The 15,331-nt window shown below is 39.9% G+C and overlaps 1 protein-coding gene across 1 annotated transcript; it reads left to right on the top strand.

Moving 5' to 3' along the window:
- Window positions 1-5,638: 5,638 nt before the first annotated feature.
- Window positions 5,639-15,047, top strand: LOC110969699 (claudin-3-like). The gene is made up of 2 exons (XM_022219840.2): window positions 5,639-6,547; window positions 13,273-15,047. The coding sequence occupies exons 1-2, from the start codon at window positions 6,057-6,059 to the stop codon at window positions 13,928-13,930; spliced, it is 1,149 nt and encodes a 382-aa protein (XP_022075532.2). The 5' UTR covers window positions 5,639-6,056; the 3' UTR covers window positions 13,931-15,047.
- The last annotated feature ends 284 nt before the right edge of the window (window positions 15,048-15,331 follow it).

Genomic DNA, 15,331 nt, shown 5'->3' with positions numbered 1-15,331 from the left:
CTGAGGCTCCCGACCTCTTTCAAAGCACTTCAAACTTAGTAACTCGCAGAGCAGAGCTGAAACAGACCAGTGATCTAACAAAAGCTGCCAGCGGAAATCCCCGACTCTCTCTGTGGGATGACCAGCATGAAAAGAAAGGAAATACATTGTCAACAGATACTTGAAAACATGTGCATGGCCAAATGCTTTTTGTTTTGTTTGCTTTTTTTTAAAAAAAAAGAGGCGTAACATATTTATGAGCGCCAGTCAGACCAACAGTTTTTATGACGTTTTACTGCCGCCAGCTCATCGTGACAGACAGAAGATTTAAGAGTTTGCTATCTTTAAGAGGACTGAAGAGGAGGCATCTCAGTTTCTACTGCAGCTATATACAAGTTTCATGCTCCTCAGGTGTAACCCTTGTGCAATTTTCTTTCTCTATTTTTCAAAATGCCAAACATTTAGTTTTGGAAACTTCTAATATGTGTTTTTTTTAAAGTGTGGTGTGAAAGCAGTGAATCAGGACTTTCACTGCAGTAGAAGCATTTTGACCCTCCTGTTGTCCTCATTTATGGGCACCAAAAAATATCCAAAGATTCAGCAAAAGAATTCCTCAAATTTCAGAAAATTTGCAAAACCTTTAGGAAGAAAATTCCAGTAATTAAAAATGTCTCTTAAATTTGTTTTTAAAAAAAAATCACCCAAATTTGGCAAGAAAATTCTTGCAAATATTTTCAAAAAATGAAAAAAAATTCCTAAAAATATCTAAAGTGATTACATATATATCAGTTAAACTTCTAATATTTTCAGTAAGAAGAAAATCCAGTGAAATTTGCTGGATTTTGGTTGATTTTTATGTGAATGTTCTTAAGAAACATTTTAACATTTCTTTTTTTCCACCAAAAAATGTTCAAATATTTCCCAAAAATGTTGAAAATGTGGAAATCAGAAGTTTTACTGTGAATTTTTTTTTTTTCCCCACATTTTCAAACTTTAAAGCAGGTCAATTTTGACCTGCAGGACAACACAAGGGTTAAGGTGAAGCATCACGTATTAAAGTATCTACAACAAAATGCACAAAGTAGATGAAAGGTAAAAATGTCATTATGCAGAGAGCCTCCTGCCAGTGTCATATTATCATACAACTAGGTTATTAGGTCAGTTAATCAATATGGAGGTTGTATTGTAACGTCAGAGGTAATAATCAATTTATAATGCTTCTAAACTTTAATCTAGAAACAGAAACAGATAAATGTTGTGTTATAAAAAGTGCAGTGTGTCCTTATGAAATGTAGCGAAGAAGTATGAACTTGCAGAAACTGGAAATGCACAAGCAACACAAACAACTTGAAATTGCGTTTAACAAAAACATGATTAAATGTACTTAGTTACTTTCCACCACTGATTAAGTCTCTGTCCAGGAGAACTACTAGTACATCATCCAAAACTAATTGGAAAAAACATCTCCAATGTTGAATCAACTAGACTAGCACTTTGTCGTTAGGTTGCAGTTTGCATTTATGTTCACATCCCTCTTATGTTTTCACGTTTGGCCAATAAAGATGATTCTGATAGAAAGTTGTACCATGACAGTGGACAGTGTTTCGATTTTGGGCGTTGCTGCAACCAAGCTTCACATTCTGAAAGGTGGAATTTTTCACAAACATGTTCAACCCGACAGCACAGAAGATTGATATAATCCGGAAAATTTCAATTTGGGCTTCCAAGATATACAAGAAAATCTGAAATATGGTCAGAAATTGCTTTTGTTCCTGAGTTATGGTGCTAAATAATGGCAAGAAAGGTGTTTTTGGAAAATATTATGGTACCGCAGTGAAGTTGACCTTTGACTTTCTGGATATAAAATGTCAGCTTTTTATCCTGTCAGACATTTGTGTGCAATTGTGTCCTTAACCACTGAGTTCTGATCAATTCAACCTGGAATCCAAGTGAACATTTGTGTCAGATTTGAAGGCATTTCCTCAAAGTTTTCTGGACAAACTGTGTTCAAGAGAATGATAGGCAACCCAAGAAACACCATGCTCTGGCCTCTGCTGACACCAGTATGAGGTCATAAAAGGGTGTGTTTTTTAATGCTTTCTTTGGATCATGGAACAGTTTACACAATCAATGTATAAAGTGCTTCAAAAGCTTTCAACATAGTCTTTAAAAGCTTTTTTTTTTTTTAAATCTTAGCTGATGCACAAACGAAGACATGCTGGTATTTTTACCTGGCCTGCTTTTAACAGTTTCACCTGCATCATAAAACTTGAATCAACTTGAAGCTTGAACTGTTTACATTTTCAAACCGAGCATGACATGACCAAAATGTAAGCAGCCTTTATTTCAGGATACTTGCAGCTCCTTCAGTGCTTCCACCCTGGAAGGACCTTTTTAGAACTGTCTTGGATTCTGTATTTAGGTTATCATGAGCAGTGTGCTGGCAGTGTCCTATCTGGATGTCATTTGTCATTTTACCAAGTAGATAAGGCTGTTATTCATTCATACAGCGTTCCCTCTGAAATACCTCTTCACACACCCACTTGGATATGATAATAGCTGAAGAAGAGCTCACACGCTCACCAATCCACTGACACACGGGAGTAAACAACAGGGAAATGGATAATCCTTCCGCTAACTGAAACTCATTTATCAACTTCAGTGGGGGATGAAACCGTGCAGTGAAACTCCTTTGAGCAAATTTACTTTACTGGAAAAATATCTGTGGATTAACAGCATCTATGGGTGAACTGAGTAACATGACCGTAGCGTCCAGCAGGTAACCCAGGCACTCTGGGTTTAGTTTACAACAAATCATTATGAAACCTGTGCCCAGACTGTTTCCAATTTGTCACGTTCAAATCGTTGTTGTGCTCAACTGCACTAAAGTGGGTCACATGACCGACTGCTGAGTCTGCATTAGTGTGTCTTTTGGTTTAGTAACAGTTATCCTGTTGAATACACTGTTGTCTCGAGGGTCATGTGATTCCTGGAATTTTCCCTCTGTGACTATGTAAAGGTCACATGGAGATAAAACTTTTGAAATCGCTTCAGGAGCGGTACCACACCTCAATCACCCCCCTTCTCGTCATACATCTATACTGTAAATACCATTCTGCCCTTCCCACTTGTTAGTTCTCGCTTCTCGTGTCCCGCCCAACCTCTCTCTAGCTCTGCCTCCTCTTCCTGTCTTCTCCTTTTCCTAGGGGGTCCACTGCTGATCTAAGCTTTTCCCTCGACACTCAGTTCATCTGAGCCTTCACCAACATAATGATCCTTTGCATCCAATAAACAATCAAGCTTCAAATCAGTGGTGTGGTCCTAGCTGGTAAAACTTAAAATAAATACAAATCTTATATGTTCATGAAGCATTTAGTTGTCAGCATCAGACAGACTCCCTGGGAGGCCACACGAGTGATGAGACCAAACCTACACCCTTCACTATAGCAGCAACAAACAGCCCTTTCCAAATTTAGCAGCTAGTTGGTGATCAGAAGAGCAACAGAGAAAAAGCTTTCAAAGATTTTTTGCAGCCTGCTCGAAAATACAGTTTTCACAAACATCATATCTTGTTTAAGCAGGGAAACAAAAAGTGAACTGCATCTGTAGATTTGAATTGATGGTAAATGATTTGTTTCTTTCCTAAACACAAGACTATCTCGATGAATTACCTTTTACAAGTGTTTATCTTATCGCGGTTGCTGGGTTTGCCTGTCTTTAACTGAAGACTAATATTAAAATGTGATAAAACTGTGGACACGTACACCAGATAAGTGTGTTAGATTGTGATAATGGGAGCCGGCGCTGCAGTGATGAAGACGTCTGTGTGGAAATCCAGACGTTATGACTCCAACTAGCAGAGCCCATAAAGTCTCGTTTAAACAAGAAACCAAAGTGCTTGGGACAGATTTGTGGCAAACTTGCAGGTGATTTGAAGCAAAGATGTCGATTTGTCAGAAAAATGTTGCCACCTGTTTGTCAGTGTTTGCTACTATCAGCAAACTTCCAGTGACATCCTGGCAATGATGAGTCAGTGCTGGTGGTTTGCCAGCAAAGATGACAACAGTGCTAAACGTCTAGCAGCCTTCCCGTAACACGTTTGTTACTGGTAGGACTTCTGACACTAATGGCAAGGTTTTCTGATTTCCTGGTGGAAAGTACCCTTTGGCAATATTGACCTAGCTGTCCATCGAAGTCATATCTATTTATTATCTAAATTAGATTTGTGGTTCACTTACAGTGACCTTTGGGAAAACTTTATGGTTAACGTGTGGCAAACAACTGATTTCTTTTTGCCGCTGGTTTGCCAGAATGTTGCATGTTTACAGCAGGTTTTCAACAAATTCATTTTTAGTTTCAAGATATCAATATTCTTATTAATTTTTTACTTTTTGTAATAAGCCAAATTTGATTTTCTTGGTACCTGTTCTCCCTGAGTCTGCGTGGGTTTTCTCCCGTTAAATGGTTATTTTAAATTGTGAATGTGAGTATAAATGTGTATCTGTGTCTCTGTGTTCGCTCTGTAGGGGACTTATGGCCAGGGTCTTCTCCACCTCTCATCCAGGGTCATCTGTGATGGAGTTCAGCCCCCCGATGACCCTCTAAAGCATGAGTTTGTTGTAGCAAACGGAAAATTGATAATTTTTGAAACTTAAGACTTGTTGCTTAATAGAAATATTTGCCAGAAACATGCAAAAATGTTGGTAAGAGTTGATAAAATAAAAAGCAAACTAATTAGCAAATAAACCAGCCAAGTTGACCTAATCACTGGTACATCGATTCAGTGGTTCCTCTGATTTAAAATCAAATATCTTTTAATCTGCCGCTCAGTTAGTCCCCAAACAAAAACACTTTCTCCCAGCAATATTTGTTAAAAACTAAGGTGCCCTGGTGCTTCAAGAAATCAACTGTATCTGGGACCCATTTTATAAGCATTTATCTCTTTATGGTCTTGGCACTGTGTGCCACAAAGCATCAGGAACAGAACATACAGAAAAATCTACGAACAATTGGTATATTTGTTCTTTTTATATAGCTCATATTCTTCCTTTTATGTATTTATCACACTATTATTGTTCTTCTACTCTGCAGTTTATGATATCAATGCTCCAAAACATGAAAAAAAAGAACCTGTGTTTTTTTTAATTTGTGAAGATAAAAAGAGTACCGAAGGTAAACAGAAACCATTACTACACATCTAGAAAATATATTTTCTGCATGTCTAGTTTATCATTAACTCAAATTTTACTGTGTGTGGCCCAGTGGAGATGGTTCACGTGTCTGCTATAAAAACTGTTAAAACTATGCTGGAGATGAGGCCATAAAATTACAATGCAACGCATCAAAATTTGAAATGAAAACCAAAATATGTAGCAGAAAACATATAGGGCAAGTTGATTCAACATCCTTTAGACCGTCTTTCTCAAACACACTCCCAGTCTGTGCAAACACACACTGGATACATGCACCCGCACACACACACATGCACACACACGTATCTATTAAAAAGCATGTTTGTATATCCGTTACCGTCTCATGTGGTCACCCATCAACCACACAACAAGGTCTTCTCTGGCCACTTATTACCTACTGACATCAATAAAGCAGACACGCCCAGAGCTACCATGGGCAAAAGGTTAAACCATAAAAACACCCATTCATTTCAGAAAGCACACAAACGAGCACCAGCAGCCCAGGCACTAAATGAGGCCAGTGCCCAGGACTCACCTGATTGGTTTGGAGTGGCGAGTGATGTCACCTCATAGACCACTTGGCAATAAAATGATACGCAGATAAGGGACATCAGCTCCTTCAGAGCGTCAGAAAAGCAGCATCGGAGCGGCACGCAGACACCACAGAGAGTTGTGGAGGAAAAAACCAACACTTTTGGACTGAGCTGCCACTTGAGGAGAAGGTGTACCTGGTGGAGAGAAAAGGGGGACTAAGAGGAGCCTAAAGGACAAAAGAAAGAAGATTCTTGAAAAAAATAAAGGAAGAAAGCGCAAAAGGGAAATCGGACTATCCTGACTTGAACCAAGAGACGAGAAAGGACATAAAAGGGAGTGTCTTTGTGCACAATGGCGTCTTTTGGACTTGAGCTTACCGGCATCTCCCTGTCAGTGCTGGGCTGGGTGCTGACTATCATCAGCTGTGCCCTGCCGATGTGGAGGGTCTCGGCCTTCATTGGCGCCAGCATCGTCACTGCTCAGGTGTACTGGGAGGGCCTGTGGATGAACTGCGTGTTCCAGAGCACGGGCCAGATGCAGTGTAAAGTCTATGACTCCATGCTAGCTCTACCTCAGGACCTGCAGGCCGCCAGGGCGCTCACCGTCATCGCCGCCATCCTGGGGTTGGTGTCGCTCCTCATCGCCATGGTGGGGGCAAAGTGCACCAACTGCATTGAGGAAGAGGCGGTTAAAGCCCGGGTGATGGTCGCCTCCGGGGCTGCGTTCATCACGGCAGCTCTGGCCCTGCTGGTGCCCGTTTCCTGGTCGGCACACACCATCGTAGTCGAGTTCTACAGTCCCATCATCCCCCAGGGACAGAAGATGGAGATTGGGGCGGCGCTGTACCTGGGTTGGGCTGCCTCGGCCCTCCTGCTGATCGGGGGCGCCATCCTCTGCTGCAGCTGCCCCCCGCAGGAAGAGAAACCAATGAGGTACAGCTACCACCCGCAGAGTCGTAGCGCTTATTCTGCTGCTCCGAGGTCATTGGCTCACAGCTCCTACACCAAGAGGGACTATGTGTGAGGGATGAGGACAACTGAAAACACGACTTCCTTTATTCACGTGTGTCCTGCTCATCTGTACATTTGCAGGGAATTTATACAGAAATGTAACAATCAGGTTGGTTTAACTGGAACCAATTGTTTACTAGAACAGAGTAAAAGAACCGAACCAGGTGTTTTGGGTTTTTAGATAGTTTAGATTCTCTTTATTAGATTTGGAAGCTGTTCATGGTTGCTTGATGACGCTGTTTACACATTACCATTTGGTCTAAAGCCAGCAAGGTGACCTAGTAATTAAATTTGAAAAGACTAAATGCGATAAAAGATTTGGTTTATTGTCTGAGCTCAGCGAAGAGGTGTTGTAAATCTCTATTTTATATATTTATTTGAGCTCATAACCTTTGGAACCAATGTGTATGTGTGTCATTGTGCTGATCTTTGTACTGATCAGCGTGTGCATGTGCTCGCAAAGCAAACAGAGACACTGTTGGAACTGGACGGAGTTTTTATACACTATTTTTCTTGATGTTCTGACAAAATACAGACGTAAGCTGAGTCGCAGCTGCAAAACATTGTACAGTCGAGCAAAGCAGAGCTCAGGAAGGTCAAAATGGTGGAGAGGGCCGTATAAAGAATGAAGGAAGCTTTGTAAAATCAATATTTGGTTAGAGTGATTAATAACTGAGTGATTTTATGAGCTTTATCTCCGTCACATTTCACCCTTAATGTTGCTGTGTGGGTTTTTTTTTTATTAAAAAGCAACTTTTATGTGTTTCCTTTTATGTGACATGTCTTTTATTTGTTTGTATAAACTTTCTGTGTTTGACAAAATGCCACATATTTTCTAAGAGTTTTAATACAGTGTATATGAAGCATGCGACTCTTTGAATGTAAATGTTCTGTTGATTAAAATAACATCAATGACAAAGTAATAAAGATTTCTACTGTAAAATATTATGAGTCTGATTTATACTACATTGACATGATTACGGTGATCGTTAATAAAGCCAACTATCATAAACTGCAGGTTTCCTTTCCATATCCTGTAGGGAAAGAAAGGAAATTCAAAGTGAAATAATACTGTGTGTGGGTATATTGGTAGAAATACATAAATGATCTTTCATAACTACCACATGGAAAAAACTTGCTGATGTTTCAGAGAAGTGTGAAGCTTGTGACGCTTTCCCTGCAGAGTTTCACATGAAAATTATCAACATTATCAAATCTGATGTGAGAGAAAAGGAAGTCTGTGTCTGACTCAGTGTCCACGGATACCAACTTTTTCCTGCTTTGAATAGTCAAATTATTCCTGCACCACTACAGCACATGACCAGTTTCGGTCCTTCTGAACAACACTGAACAAACTTTTGTCAACATCTAGGAGGAAATACTGACCTAATTTAAACAATTAAATCTCCTCTGCAAACATAAAGGAGCCTGACTGAGTACAAAGCAACACCAGTCTTAAAATACACTACAAACGTATTATCATCAAAGTATACTTAAAATACCTAAAGTAAGCGTGAAAACAATGACCCATTTTAGGAGAACATATTATATAGTAAAAAGAAGAGAGGTCCGAGGCACTCCGAGTACCTAAAAGTCCTTTAATAACTCATGGACAGCAGTGTTGGATTCTAATTATTTCATACTAATGATGCTGCTGGAATTTACAATATATGCTTCTGGGAAGCTTGTAGGTTTACCTCATGAATATCGACAAAGTCGTATTTTATCTTAACCTCTAATACTACACCCTTGTCAATTAAGTGGTTGTATTTTTTACTATTCATCTGTATCATTGACTGTACATAAAGATACCAAGTAATCCTTCGTGACGTCACCAGCAGGTTTCCTGAACAGCAGTTTTGAAGCTCACAGGATGGTCTGTCCTGTGACATTACCCACCTGTCACTCAAAGAGGCCCCGAGTTGCACATATTTTTAAGCCTTAATACAATTCAAACAGGTGAATTATCTGAATATTTGGTCCTTGCCATGAATGGGAAAATTAGCCAGAGAAATCAAAACCGTTTTCTGTGTCAGAATGTAAGAGTGTTTATAACTGCTATGAAGTTTGACTTTTTAACATGTGGTTCTAAGTGATTCACTTTTGGGGCAGCTTCAAGTGGTCGTTTAAGGAACTGCAGTTTCTGCAACTATTCCACAATGGCTTCATTTATCAGCCCCAAAGGTTGTAGCTTGGTCTGAATTCACCAAATAGCAAGAAAAATTGTCAGATACCTTTTATGGTGTAAAAAGTACAATATTTTCCTCTAAAAATATGAAGCAGCAGAAAACAGAAACACTCAAGTAAAGCTCAAAATCCCCTCCTAGTCGTTCCAAAGTCGAGGCTTAAATCCAAGGGCGACTCTCCATCAGGGTCCCTTAGCTTTAGAACGACCTGCCTGAGGAGATAAGGCTCGCAGAATCCGTAAATTCTTTTTAATCACTCCTTAAAACCCACTTTTAAAGACTTGCCTTCCAGTAAAGTTCTCTTTTATTCCTCATTTATCACTCTCTGCCTTTTTATCCCTTTTAAAATTTTCACTGCTCATAGTCCCTCTTTCTAACTCCTGATCTTAATCTATTTGGCTTTTTATTTTCTGTTCGGCTTCCCTCTTAACCCCCGATGTGATGTCAGCCCTTTAACCAGCTTTTATTTGGCTATCCATTCTGTACATTTATGTCATTTTTTTATGTTCTACCTGTCAAAGCACTTTGTGAATGCTCTTCTGAAAGATGCTGCACAAATAAATTTATTATTTTTATTATAAAACTGTACTGAGGTACTGATGTGCTTCCACTACTGGTGACAAACGAGTTTAACCATAGAAATGTTCTAGTTCAGGGGTGTCAAACTCATTTTGGTCCAGGGGCCGCATACGGCCTAATTTGATCTCAAAGGGGCCGGACCAGTAAACTTATAGCATAATTACGGAGAGGTAACAATAAGTCTAGGTTTTTCAGACGTTTTAGTGCAAAGGAGAACAAATATATTAGAAAAATCTTTATATGTAATGAACTGTCCTTTTCAAAATTATATTAGAAACAACCAGAGATTAAAGTAAGTGCAATTTCAACAACGCTATGACTCAGTTTAACATTTATTTGTGTGCATTGTTCATTACAACTGATCACAGTGATTGTACAATGGCACAACATATTTAGTCACAGGTATGTGTAACTTAAAAAACATTGTCCTGAAATTTAAAAAAAAAATCAAACTTAACAAGATATAGAAATTATTTGAAGTCCGTTTTCCACATCTGGAAAGCTCCCCCCCGCCCCAACTCCTCCTCCTCCCCCCAACTCCTCCCCCATGGTGGCATTCTGCCTATTGCTTTTGAACAACAAACCTGTGAATGCAAGGAATTTAATCTTCAGTACCACTATAAGACTCAGCATGGCAAAAAAGGACAACTGATAAGACAGAACGTAAATGAATTGTTAATGGGTTCAAGGAAACAGCAATCTGTTTTCACCATGAGGTCAATGATGCTGCAGTAAAAGCCAGCTACCTGATTGCTAGAAAAACACTTGCTTTTTGTATCTGGACACCTTCAGCATACAGTTCTTCAGAAACTGTCCCTCGGTAAATGGCGTGATTTGACTCTCTCTTCTGCTACAATAAAGCTTGCTTTAACTTGGTGTTTTCACTCTGGTGAAAAACACTTGCTAAGATGTCAGATTCTTCTTTAACTCTTCTACTTTTTGTAGCTTCTGGTCTGCATGCAGGTTTTTCAGCTTGTCCTGATGTTTTGTCTCAAAGTACCATCTTAGATTAAATTCCTTAATTACAGCCACATTAGCTCCACAAATAAGACACGCGGCTTTACCGGCAATGTCAACATACATATACTCAGCCTCCCATCACTTTTAAAGGCTCTGTTTTCAGAATTTACTTTACTTTTTGCCACTGTTAAGGGCTAGCTTTGACGTTACAATAGGGTTGCAGACAATAACAGACACGACTTAAATTACAGAGAAATGTTCCCAGGTAACCTATCATTTGGCAAGGCAGCTGTAGCACTGCATTATGGGATCTGTAGTTTGTGTGCTATCAGCACTTCATGCCATCACACCAATAATAATAAATCATGGTAAAATAATCTCACAGGCCAGATATAATTGTATTACAGGCTGGATATGGCCCACAGGCCTTGAGTTTTAGTTCTAGTTCTGTTTCTGTTTCTTCTGTTTCTGTTCTAGTTGATGCTTCTGGACTTGTTTTGGTAACACATGTAGCCTACAGGTGATCTCAATAGACATACATTGACTGATGTTACATAAATACAAAACAATTGTCTGATGGAGATGGTCATGATGACATCACAAACAACCCCCTGTTGTCACTCAGCCATTCACATTGTTCATATGCTGCTTTTACATCTTTGTGAGATCTCATAAAACAAGAACATTAGTGAGGACTTTTTATGGCACGTGCCCGCATGTTTGACAAAAACACTGAATGAACCAGTTATTCAAACGAGTTACAATTCATTGATGAAAACACTGATGTCTTAGTGAAACACCAACCAGCTTCCATGAATAAATCAATAATAAGTTAATAAATATGTTGGTTCTCAATCAGGGAAATTCCATTTTCTCTTACAGTTAGTACAGTACATTTGCTAATAATGGTCATTAGAATAGTCCCCATGTATAACTTCTGATAAAATGCTATTAAGAGTTAGACTCTTTAATTCAAATTTAACACATATGTCTTAAATTCTAGTAAAGTAAACTCTAAATATGACTTTCTAATTAACCCTGTGAACTCCAAGCAGTTTCCAGACATTTTCTTTGCTTGTGTCACAACTATGGCTAAAGCAGTGAAAACTCACATCTGTGCAGTATGACAGAGTTTTAAATTTATAAATCAAAAACAGACATGACTTTATTTGATCACTTATTTTTCACTTAATAAAACAAATACTCAAATCATCATGTAATGTTCCATGTTTGTCCTCTAATCAACTCAAGAAAGATGCTTCACCATGCTGAACGTGTCTTCAAACAACTTCATCCTCTGTAATCTATTTTTGAACCATGCTGCATTTATTTTATTGATCAAACGTGTTTTGTCTTCCTTTGAGTGTCCCTTTCCATGTCATTTGTACTTCGTTTAAACACAGCCTGCAGTTCACTTGAAAACTCTCTGAATTTTGATTAAGTGCACGTTGGTCACAGCTAATCACTCATGGCTTCTCTGATTGCTCTGAGATGTACAGAATTTTTAGTTTTTTTTACAAAACAGCTTAAAGAGTAATTACTTTATTTTTGATGAATTTCTGTATAATAAAGATTCTGATTGAATATTACACAATTTCAAGCTCAGATTTGGACGTAATGAAGGTCACAGGTGATTAGTTGACAGAAATTTGATCAATCTCTGTCTTTACAGTTCCTGGTTCTTAAAAATGGTGGAATTTTGGCATTACAAAATACACCTTTCAAACCTGCTGGCAGGTTTTCATATTTAGAAGGTTAAAGAAGATCTTGTGTTATTTGGGACCATTATTTCTTAACTTATTGGAGGAGCTACTGTAGCTCTTGTGTGTCACATGTGTGGAAATGTTTGGTCAGAGTCTAACCGATACTGAGACCGTCACACTGTCTGTATGCTAAGGGTGTCTGACAACTGGCCTATTATGTTTTCTCATATTTGCTCTTGGTGCAGTTATTCTGGTTTCCAGCAGAGCTTTGGGATTGTTTTACTAATACTGAATCCTGCCTGTTTAAAAAAAATACAACACAACTGAAACCAGGAAGTAATAAAAGTAGGACAAACTGCTTTAGGCCTGAGCATGTGTTTGCACCTGTATGTGTGTGTTAAAGTTGTGTATGTTTATGCACAACAAAGCTTTCTTAGTAGCCAGAGGATGAAGCAGCTCCTCTGTTCTCCACTGTGGTCACCTGCTGCATTTAAGTCTGGATTTATGCTTAAAGAATTACATATTAGGTGTTTTTTGACAAAGTTGTTTTACTGTAGAACTTTCATTTCCCTCAGGATCAGTGATTTATTTGGTCAGATTTCTTTTCTTAATATCATCGCTGTTCAATCCCTCACACCAGGCTGGACACAGTTCCTGCTAGAAAACAGGTGAAATGCTTTATTAAAGTGTTGATTTTCCTTAGAAGACCCCAACCCCACAGACCACACACACACACACACACACACACACACACACACACACACACACACACACACACACACACACACACACACACACACACACACACACCCTGAATCCACCTCATCCCTCCTCTCCTGCCCTGCCTCCAGCTCCCCTCCTCCACTCTATGTGCATAGGTGGAGTTTGCTTTTTTAACATGAAGACAGCCTCCTACTGACATCACCACCAGGGGACTCCTCCTAGCTCCCCTGAGATATAAAGGATCTCTTGTTTCCGTGGCAGCATCCCACAGCTACATCAAACCCTCGTACAGGTGCTCACACTTCACCAGACGCCTAAACAACAAAGCAGGAGACTCTTTGTTGTGATCTGTGGGGCTTTGTGTGTTGGACTCACTATTTGAATTTTACTCCATCACCAGACAAAGAGCCAACATGTCGATGGGTATGGAGATCGTGGGCATTGCCCTCGGAGTCCTCGGATTTATCATTGCAATTGTTACTTGTGCCCTGCCAATGTGGAGAGTGTCGGCCTTCATCGGAGCCAACATCATCACCGCTCAGACCATTTGGGAGGGTTTGTGGATGAACTGTGTCATCCAGAGCACAGGCCAGATGCAGTGCAAGGTGTACGACTCACTGCTGGCCCTGCCTCAGGAGCTGCAGGCCTCCAGGGCGATGACCATCATCTCCATCATCCTCGGGGTGCTGGGCGTCTTGATCTCCATCGTCGGCGCCAAGTGCACCAACTGCATCGAGGATGAGCCTTCGAAGGCCAAAGTGATGATCATCGCTGGAATCTTCTTCGTGCTCGCCGGCCTTCTGGTCCTCATCCCTGTCTCCTGGACCGCCAGCGTTGTGATCCGGGATTTCTACAACCCCATCGTGATCAGCTCTCAAAGGAGGGAGCTAGGGGCGTCGCTCTACATCGGCTGGGGAGCGGCTGCCCTGCTCCTGATCGGAGGGGCGATGCTGTGCAGCAGCTGCCCACCAAAAGAGAAGAAGTACAAGCCGCCACGGATGGCCTACTCCGCCCCACGCAGCACTAGTGCAGGCGGAGGGTACGACAGGAAAGACTATGTGTGAACAATTCAGATAAATTGAATTGGAAAGTAGGATAAAAAGTTTGTTGCACAAGTGTGTGTTGTTTTTTGCTGTCTGAAACCACAGGGTGAATCCCTCTAAAGGACTCCGAGATGAAGGTGTGTGTTCAACTACTGATTTTTCTGCTTTGCTTTTTGCTGACATGTTCATTTGCATCCGATTATCCTGTTGAAAAGGTTCATATTTACAGAACACGGGAGCCTGCTGTCCGCCTTTGCTTTATTGAAAATTCAGCCACAGAAGTGATTAGTATAAATACAACATGCACTTATGTTTAATTCATGCAAATCTCTTCTTTAAAACCAGTTCTGGGGCAATTATGTGATTTAAACACCTGCTTCTTGTGTGCGTCTCTGTCATTGGTCCGTTGGCCGGCTGCATGGTGTTGTGTTTCACTGAAACCTGCAGTTGAAATGCTTTGTGTCATTTCAGTGACAAGGAAGAGGCAGCGCTCATTTTACATGGATTTGGTTGTGTGTGCTTGTGTGCGTGTGTGTGTATCTGTGTGTGTGTGCGTGTGTGTGCTTTGCATGTAATATTTGCTTAGGAGAGTTTCTGCTGAGACTGAAACTAAAGATGGATCCATGTTACAGCCCCAGGAAACATCCTTTTCCTCATACCTCACAGGGTGAAACACAAAAAAGACTGTTTCATTTGGCATTCAGACATTTTGCGTGTCCGTATGTCTGTGTTGGTATTTCTGTAATAAAATGTATTTGAAGTGTGTGTTTTATGTGTTCAAATATTCCACAATGTGTTTGTTTCAAGCTGATATGTAATGTGTGTTAGTTTTCAACATTTTGGTATATTTTTCTACTGTTTGAAGCTTCATGGCTTTTTGTTTGTCAGACAAATAACCAAAGGACCTCTGTGTGTTCATGTGTGTGTGAGAGACACCCTGAGGGATCTACAGCTGTTGGAGAATGTTTGTTTCCAAATCAAAATGTATTTTGTGTTGTCTTTCGCCATATAAAATATTCTGTTTATCTTTTTTTTTACTCAAATGCTGTTCCTAGAGCTGTATCATAAAATAAATTGCATTTTATAGTCATGCTGTAATTTAAAATGTGTTGAAGATTTCAATAAAATTCCTTTTTATTCCAGAATAAAATGTGCAACTCTTCTTCAGCATACTAATAGATGCTACAGGAGGTGCATTACAAAGCTGAGGCTACCAAAACAAACAGGGATTGGTCCAAATCAAACAGTTTGAAAAGCTGAAAGGTGGGTTGGGCTGCAGGAGTTGGGTTTCTTTGTTTAGCCTGCAGCTGGGTTAATCTGATCCATCCATGATGTTCAAGTGAATTGGGTCTCCGTAGGCTGCACATATATGCTAAAAAGGTGTTGTCTGCTGTTTATATTTGTGTGAATCAACAAGAGAAA

This window comes from Acanthochromis polyacanthus, chromosome 17 (genome assembly GCF_021347895.1).
Source record: "Acanthochromis polyacanthus isolate Apoly-LR-REF ecotype Palm Island chromosome 17, KAUST_Apoly_ChrSc, whole genome shotgun sequence".
In the NCBI taxonomy this organism is placed as follows: domain Eukaryota; kingdom Metazoa; phylum Chordata; class Actinopteri; family Pomacentridae; genus Acanthochromis; species Acanthochromis polyacanthus.
This window is presented reverse-complemented; position numbering and strand designations above follow the sequence as displayed.